Genomic DNA, 9,419 nt, shown 5'->3' on the forward strand with positions numbered 1-9,419 from the left:
CCCATACTGAAATCGGTTTCCGAATTTGTGCTGGGTCGCAAGTGGGACTTTGCGACCCAATCTGAACCCAAAGGCGAATGGAGAGGACGAATCCCTAAAACCATCGGTTTGTTCAACAGACGGTCAGTAGCTTTCAAGCCAGATGACGAAAGTCGAAGACTTGGAACCTACAGTCATCATCATCATCATCATCATCAACAGCATGGCATCAGTGTTCAACACCGATGCTTCATTGCCGTACAAACATGATTTATTTAAAAGCCTTATTGTAACGTCCATTACTTTGACAATTGAAATTCCCCACGTTTCCTCTGTCCCTATTTGTAACCCCCGCCCCACTTTTGTGTTTAGTGTGTGTATATGAACTGACGTTTGTTTGTCCTTACCACTTCACCCATTTGGCCTTGAGGTCATCCAGCCATTTGTGGCCGACCTTATCCACGTGTGTCTGTCTCACGTGGGAACCTGTTTGCTCATTCTGTTTGTCCGTACTTTTGTAGTCCAAGTGAACGATTTGTTGTGGACGAGTATATACTGTCGAGGTTTGTATATATCGTGAACCGACGTCTTATTTTAATAGTACCGTATAGAAACCCAACTCCGACTTTGTTCTGCCTTGCCGGAGGTTCTGTTATTACGCGTCACTCGGAAATACCGTTTGCTTGTTACACTTATTGTAAGGAGAAAAATAAAGGTGGACGGGAAATGGACTTAGTGCCAGCTTACTACAATCATTCCGAGGTGCCCACACCTCCAGACATTCTCTCAAGCAATCTGGATAGAAACTGATAACACGAACGCCACTGACATCGGTTGGCGGCCATATCTTGTGGCGTCTCCAACCAAGCGCAGTGGAGATCACGCGGTCCCCATCCTGGAAGGCGAGTATCACCGACAGCACCCAAGCGTTTCGTAATCTCCTTCATACTCCTATGTCAAGTTAAGGGTTGGCCAGCTGAATAGTAACCCCACCCTGAAGTGGGCATGGAAAACAGCACTCTCTTCGGCAAACGATGTTTCGGCATACGCAACACACGTCTCAACCAACGCAGCTTCAGTATACAGGGACAATGGGCCGCCCGAAAATATCTATTCGTGTCAGTCAGTAATCAGTTTGGTTTGAATAAAGGTGATCAGTCCTAATGCTGTTCCGGAATTCTAATTCTGAAATGTTTGGAGTGTTAGAGCGGGAACACCCAAATGCGACCAAGTAAACAGTCGAACTGAATGTGAGGTAGCTTTGTAGACTGCCAGATAAATATCAAATCTTCACGGTACCCTGTAGTGAAGTAGGACGCACCATTGTACTATCACACGGTTAAAATAGATCATTTGAAATCACTGCTGCTGGCTTTTGCCAACCAGGGGACCAATGATTTATCAGTCCAAGCCGAATAGCATGGACACAGATCCAGTTAGTTCCGTCGCCATGTCAGTAACTGCAAGGGTACCGTCGCGTCAAACCTGCAAATGGAACTGGCAGGTAAATGCTCGTACCACATGAAATTGATGCAACAGGGAATCTTCACCCCCCCCCCCCCCGGGGGGGGGGAGAGAGAAGTCCCCCAACCAATGAGAGGACAATCCCCTCGGTTCTAAAAATTTCACTATGCAACCGCCTTCAGAGAATATCCAGTAAGAAAAGACATTCAACTGGTGTATGTGTACTTTAGCTTGTTTTGTCAACCCAAATTGGTCAAACATGATCAATACTGACAAGAGAGAATAGGAGACTAAGGATCTGCATCAGAATTTTCCCCCGTAATGGTCAGTGAGTGGAAAAAAGGAACCCTATCTGACCTCGCTAAGGTCAAGGCTGTCTAGATATATAGTGAGATCCACCTAGGACTGGGCTACGCATTTGGTAACATTTCTGGTCCCGTTAGAACTGAACTGATATCATCGGAATAGCATTAGTAAACGAGCAACTGCATTTACAAAATTGCCACGTGGATCACTAAAAACCCACGAAGGTAGCTGGCATATGCCATTGAAGTGACCAATAAAAGCAACAAGAAAACTCAGGATGTGACTATGAGACACGGAGCGGTGTCACCGTATGTACATGTGTGGTACAATTCCACTAGGGTCAGTAAAGTTAGGAAATGATCAGACATAAACCGGTCAATCCGAGAACATTGATGAGAGCGTTCTAAATTTTCTGTCGAGAATACCTAATCGTTTTCGCAGAGCAATCACTACACACTTGAGAGAGGCGTGTCGGGTGCTCTCTCCGAAGCGGGACAATAGTAGTAAAGAAGTTTCTGAAATTATTACCGCCGTAATATCGCCAGCGATGAGAATGAGTTGGTTGCGACTCAAAGACAGGGATGAAACAAATCATAATGACGAATACGAGTCACTTATTTACACAATGGTGACTAACCTTTCCCGGACAGGAGGTTGAAAGCTGACGGAGCGTATTGGCCAAATAGATTCGTGGATCGGCGATGCTTGAGCACAGCTCAGGAGGGAATCGCTGCACATGGAGATGACTTACCAAGTTACATCCGCATACCACCACCAATAGAGATCCCCACTAGAAGTTGATGAAAATCAATTATACGTCGGTAGTACGGTTTGGCGGAATCTGACTACTCATCAACAGCTGAACAGATCAGTGTCCCATACTGAAATCGGTTTCCGAATTTGTAAAACAGCAGAAGAGGATTAAGTTGATACTTCAACATCTGCTTGTTACATTCGGGGATGCAATCGAGCCTACTCAGTATCTGTGGCCTATCGAACGTGGTCCACAGGCGCGAGCGAGAGGTTCGTGGACTCTTATTAGACTAAGTCAAATGGTTGGCTGGCGTCTGCTCTCGAGTTGGCAAATGGCACTACAAAAGGTTTGTGCTGTTTGTCCGGTGTGAATTTGGACAGATAAGATTGGAGGGTGAAACGGAGAAGGACCGCAAGTGCATGCAAAAAGCTTCCTCTCATGAGACGCATTCTGAGCACAAACGCTGGGGGCTATCACTCATCCAGATCTGCACAACATCTGCCATCCCCGGCACCGTTGTAGGCTAATTGAAAATAAGCTGGCAGAATGGAAATAAACCATCACCTAAGAAGCGGAGGGCCATTTCGAACATCCCCTCCCCCCACAGATGATTCATTAACTGTGACTGGAAGTTGATCACAGAACCTTCCCAGATGTCTTACTAAGAGTGATGTCACCTAAACACGCACAGCGCGGCAGTTTAAAGAACAGAAAAGTAATCATCTTGTCTTGCTCAGTAGTGTAGATAGAACTCAAGCGTGACATGGCATTCACACAATACTTGCTACACACATGTCCGAACAAAGCGGAAAGGTTACGTGAAGTATCTGGGGCCAACAAAGATACGTAACCGGAACTGATAGACAACGACTGTATTTCAGTAAAGCATATACAACTTCGACGCTTATATTAACAGTGCGTTGATGGAACCTACTGGACACGCCGGTTTCAGGTTCTATGANCAATGGATCCAACAGAAGCTTGGTTCAGGAATGCGACAGCATCGTCTATTGCAGGTTCGCCAGCACGTCCTGGACCGGCTTCCACTCCAGCGACAATACGACCAACCAGTGGGGCCCATGAATCCATGTAGGGTGCATTTCCAGAAAAATCCATGAGTGCACTGGCTTCTCCAATAAACCGGATCAAGCCAACGCTAACCTGGTGCCACTGGATACGACATGCGCTGATGCTCGAGGCGTTCTCTAGGATGCGAAAAGTTGTGGAGCGAAGTAGAAAATCAATTAGTAAACGAACGAAAAAGAGCCTTAGATTGGAAATGATTGCAACCCTGAAGTTAGTCGCCTATTCCCGGGACTTAAACGTCGAACACAAGGGGAAAATGTTGACAATATCCTGGTGTGATGACGTGACCACGTACGTTAAACATATAAACGTGAAAGTGGGGAATTTCAACAACACCGCACGAAGACGGCTGGTGAAGTGTTGAAGTTTGACTTGCAAAATGACATTTAAAAGACGAGTGAAGAGTTACACACGAAAGCCACCGAATCCCATGGTTTCCCTTTTCGGTGTGGGCGACCGAAAGTAGTTGCGGGGACTGACTGGCTAAGCGAGAGCGAGGTCGAAACCTACAAATGTGACACATTCTTTCCATGCAACCTAACAGGTAACTTGTACATCCAGTGTAAAAAGACAAGAGAAAAGAGAGTTTATCGTTGAGCAGAGACGAAGTAGTAATGTAGAGACATGACACAAATATAACCCTGAAAGGCCAGGGGGGCTATGAACCGGCCTCAAAGACAGTCAGGCATTTGGTGACCGCAGTTCACCCAACTGACCACAAACTAGCCTTCGGGATCACCCTGTCCCACCGGAACATTTGGCTAACAGCTACCAATGAGGCGCTCCTGATCATGCTATTTGCACAGACATCTGGTGCGCTTCTCTTAGAATCGACCTCGCATGACATCGCATTTGTGCAACTCCCCTTTCGGAACATGTCCGTTTAGTATAAAGTATGTAAAATTAAATAAGTAAAAAAATAAACAAATAATTGTGCCTGTCGGCTGACGAAACCAAGGCAACGGTTAAAATTTCACTAACTGTGCCTTCTTGGTTGAATAGAACAAGTCAATGCTTCGAAACGTGGAGTGCGTAACTCATTCATCTTGTCCCCCACAGTTGAGGTTGCTTTGAACAGCATTTTATGCGTCTTCACAGTTGATTGCAGTACGAAGAAAAGATGACCAGCTGAAGTTGTCTTGAGCACCACAGCAATTAGCAGATAAGTGCATTTGGTGTACACTGTCTTTACAAGTGGAACGTAAAAAATAAAATCATTCAGCTCTAACACCCTTGTGGCGCCTAGCTGCCATGCCACTCGAAGGAGGCACGAGGGCTTGGATACTGCCAGATTGCCCAAACCTAGACAGGGGAAGTCGAGAGGCAGAGGCTGGGTCTCGACTTCCCCTGTCTAGGCTTGGGCAACCTGGCAGTATCCCAGCTCTCGTGCCTCCTTCGTGTGGCATGGCAAGTGGAACATAAGGCTGACTGAAGCTGGGGGACTGGGCCTGCAGCATGAGCGAAACCGTTAGTGAGCTATCCAAGGGTTTTCATCTGCCAGGAAGACATGCTTCAATATCTTGGATATCATACCCACCGAATCATGAGGCAGTTTTTCGCAGCACATTCAGTCGAAGAGATTCGGTCGAGCACTAAACTAATTCGTACACGAATAGATTTCACAAATTCCTTGCAGTTCGGTGTTTGGATGAGATTTCGGCTGATGAAAACCTTAGCGCCTACCTGACTGGCCAAAAAATTGGATGTCGAGGAGCTCTCAGCAACCTCATAGGAAATCACAAAATGTTTTATTTGTTTTACTAAATCCACCAACCAATCGTTGGTGGACCACCGCAAGAAAGCAGGCAGAGACAAGATGACCGTGTGATGCGGGAAAAGTCGGTCGCCTCGACAAAGCGCTCGATGCGGTTCATCTACCGGATAAAGCAGTGGTTACTCATAATTCATAGGTGCATCTGGGATTGTGTTCCGTTAAGAGTCTATAGTGATTTGACGCAGACTAGTAGGCAGTCGTCCTCGGGTTTTGGAAAAACCAGACACCGCAGTAAGTGCACCCTGGATATACGGTGAAACGTGAAACTCTGTCGCACTTGCTCATTCTGTTTATATGGCTTGTTTGTTCTTGAGCCGCTAATTGTGGACTCATGCCGTTGTCGTTCTTCTTGTGGGCACAAGAGAGACGAGCCTCGTGTCTCCAGAAAAATCACTTTGCATTTTACAGCCTTCACGTGATCATCGCGTTGTCACCACTAGGCTCGGTATATTAAGCGAGCACGCAACAAAAACCTGTGGATCTTTAAACATGGTTGAACGCGTTTACAAAGAATTCAACAGTGCGGAGTGTCCCGCCGTCAGTTAAAGCAGGCGATACAGTAAGCTGGCAAAATGCGGTCGTGGAAGCTCGTTGAGGACCGGAACTACTCGATTCCAAGTGTCCACCCAAGCGTACAGCCTGTCACTTACATGGGTGGATCCAGCCGCACACTTACCAATGTTCATGAGACCTCTAGCAATGACTAATGTTAAGGAATTCAGTGAGTGTTACGGTGATACACCCCCAGACAGCCAAGCGATCAACTAAGGTCTATATACGTCTTCACGACAGAAAGATTCAAACAGATTCTAACAAAAATTAGAACAGGGTCACATAGCTAACAATAGTAATCTTTCTTGAGTTAAGAGGTAATTCCAACTTTGCTGAATGTCAGGCACCACATGGTGAACAAGGATGTCCCATGCAACCCAGTTGAAAACGCTGACAATTGTGCGGTCCACGACAAATCACTATTCAGAGGACATTCGATTCCAAGCTATCATACTCTGTTTCTCCTGATTCTATTCCCAGTATAATAGGTGGAGGAATCCAGTACATCGCAAGTAGAGTAATCCTTAGCGAGGGAAGTTCCCACCAGGGACCATACATTTGCGGAACTCACTGCAGTGATTCGTATCAGTCAAGACCCGGTGTCTAATCAACCTATCCAGCGTACTTGCTGGAGAGTGATGCTCACGGTTTATAGCTGATGAAGGTAATTATAGTCAAATCAGGTACCATGCACAGGGCGATTAATCCCGAATTAATTTGAAAAAGATGAAAAATAACACTTTACAAGTTTACATCTATTTGAGTCTCTCTTTCTCTTATAAGTTATAAAAAGAGTCATTGGTAGGAGAATAAAATCGTTCAGCTGTAACACCCCTTCCGTGCCATGCCACCCGAATGAAGTACGAAAGCTGGAATACCGCCAGGTTGCCCGACCCCCAGACAAGGGAAGTCGAGAGGCAGAGGTCAGATTCGGAGGACGGACCTTCCAGTTACTAAATTCGCGATCTAACCATCAGGAGAACACGGATGAGGTAATGAATAGGATGGACATGTGAATCAGAGCTGAATAGAACACTTACTCCCTGTCCCGAATCCGNAGGGTACCGGCATGGATATAACGGCTTCGGTGTAGGAAAGAAGAACCTTTTCCAAAACACGAGCAAACAAACCAGCCTGTATCCCATCCACCAATTGAATCAGCTCGTTGGGAGAGTAGACCAGGACAAACCGTGCGATGAACGAGACGAAGGCTGATGTGGGAGTGGGCAATGCAATATGAGAAAGCCTACACTAGGGGGTTGTAGTAATCCAGAACAGAGCCTATCCTAGGTACACATCAGATTACCACTGTACGAAGAATCGTGATCTACTGTATGTTGATCAGGTGGTATATGATCTGTTTGCCAACCCTACAATCCGCGAGATATCGTACGTGCTCCCAGCGGCGCACTGAGGATGCCTATTCGCACGGTGACGAAACGTTTGCGAACCAACAACAAGCTCGGTGAATTGATCAGCTGCCACCTGATCAACAGCCTAAGAACACAACACGCCCGGTTGACACAGGTTTGAGAGTTGCGGTATAAGATCATGGTTCAATTCAACTCAATTCAATTTATCACCTATAAATCGTGTGTCATAGACACACTGATTCATCCAATGTTATTAATCACTAGTGATTTGAGTCCTGGGGTCCCCGTCCAGGGAGGCGGTAGTTACCAAGCCGACTAAGTTTACTGATTAGTGTTTTCGTGCTTCGTTGCCTTACCAGGTCATACACTGTCCACCTCCAGGTCGCTTCCACTCAGCACAAGGCTGGGCGAAAAGAGCTCTGCGAGGCACACGGTCTTATGTCAGGCGGAGTACATGTCCTTACCAGCGCAACCTATGAAGCGTGAGTAATTCATCTATCGCGGGAGAGTTCCTTCTTCCTAGGACCATCTGGCGTGCCTCAGCATTACTAATGCGATGTTTTCACCAGACCTGACCAATGCTTTCGGAGACACCGACGATCAAACACTGACATCTTGAGTATGTCCTCTGCGCGTAGGGGCCACGTCTCTGATCGCACCTTGACAGACAAACTCACGTCACGTCGGCGCCATAGGTATCGGAAGTTGACAAAAGCTGCTCTGGCCTTTCGGATTCGATAAGTAATCTCATCTCCAGCCAGTCCACCGGAACGTATACAACTGCCCTCGTAAGCAAATTTATCTGCCGCGTCGACTGGCTTACCTGCAAGCATGAGGTGTATGAGATTATAGGATTATGGTACAGGCCGACTCATGTTGGACCGTCGGCCCGGTGCGACTCAAGGGCAGTGTTCCACCCCATGGAGAGGACATGGATACACCGCAATCGGGCGGGTCGTGCAATAGACGGTCCCTTCTGGAATGGGACTACTAACAACCGAACTTACGTGGAAGTTTATTTTAACGAGAAAAAATAACGCGTCTTTCTTCTTTTATCACTGAGGCCGGAAAACATACACAAGTCAGTTGTATGAATAACCGAGGACGTAGAAGGCTTTCAGTCGAACAAAGGCGAGAGATGCAGCGTGATGATGGGTCCGAATAAGGTCGGAAAAAATATGCCGTCGACATAAGCCAGGGACCGAAGCAGACCTCCGAATCCCCACATTTCTTACTGAAAAGTGCTTGGTTTGCGCTATCCAGAAAGCATCGGTTGAATTTGTGAGGGACACTCTTCAGGGGATTCGGCGTGAGACCGACGAAAGTGGGTGAGTATTTTTGTTATCTCATGGGGAACTTAAATCGAATTAGGACTCAAAAGTAATGGTCTTACATGATCCTATACTTCAACAGGAGCTTCAGGTAAATCAGATGAAGCAGTGTCCTCTGAAAATTATCGCTCGAAGAGGGGAAAAGGCCACGTGAAGCGGCTTGTCTATTCCGCCATGGAAGACGACAAAAGCCACAAAGCCGAACCCAAGCAAATGGCTGTGGCCAGCCCCTAGACAAGTTAGGTTTGGTGTCGGAACGAGTTTCGTAAAAAAAAACACAAGTGTTCCTATTGGGCACGCAATCTTTCACGAAAGTCTATCAGAATCGGAATGCCTACAGAATAGATGGGCCAATTGCTGAATTTCTCCAGGCAGCCAAAAATTGATCAGCAATACCTAATGGCATTTGAGGACAGCGACTGCGACCAAATAAGTATCACTAAAGCATCTCAAATCCAGCCCAAACTCTAGCAAAACCACTTGTCCGCTGCATGGCATGAAGCTATCGAATGAAATGATTAGAACATCTAAGTGGGCAACATGCGCCCACCAATCCAGTTTCTATTCCATAGACCATTCCGAATTCGCAGTTTCGACAAACGTAACAATTAAAAGACTCCTAGATTTGAGGAAAAACTTTGTTGGGATATCGATAGTACGTTAGTTGATAAGCCAAACCAAACACTCGTTCTCTAAGGGTTCGCTGCCACCAGTCTACACAAAGCATGGTTCTGAAACAACGGTTGTCGAAGACCTGAGAGTATCTCAGTTATGCCACTCAAAAACACCACTTCTTACAG

The 9,419-nt window shown here is 46.4% G+C and overlaps 1 protein-coding gene across 1 annotated transcript in view; it reads right to left on the reverse strand.

Annotated features, from left to right (window-relative positions):
• Positions 1-2,386: 2,386 nt before the first annotated feature.
• T265_15265 (hypothetical protein) overlaps positions 2,387-9,419 on the reverse strand; it is a gene marked incomplete at both ends in the record, with an annotated part of 37,588 nt that continues 30,555 nt past the window's right edge. The window contains 2 exons of the mRNA XM_009177338.1: positions 2,387-2,479; positions 7,966-8,111. Coding sequence (XP_009175602.1) covers positions 2,387-2,479; positions 7,966-8,111 — 239 coding nt within the window. The remainder of the gene's footprint in view (positions 2,480-7,965; positions 8,112-9,419) is intronic.

Source organism: Opisthorchis viverrini (genome assembly GCF_000715545.1).
Source record: "Opisthorchis viverrini unplaced genomic scaffold opera_v5_417, whole genome shotgun sequence".
Taxonomy (NCBI): Eukaryota; Metazoa; Platyhelminthes; class Trematoda; order Opisthorchiida; family Opisthorchiidae; genus Opisthorchis; species Opisthorchis viverrini.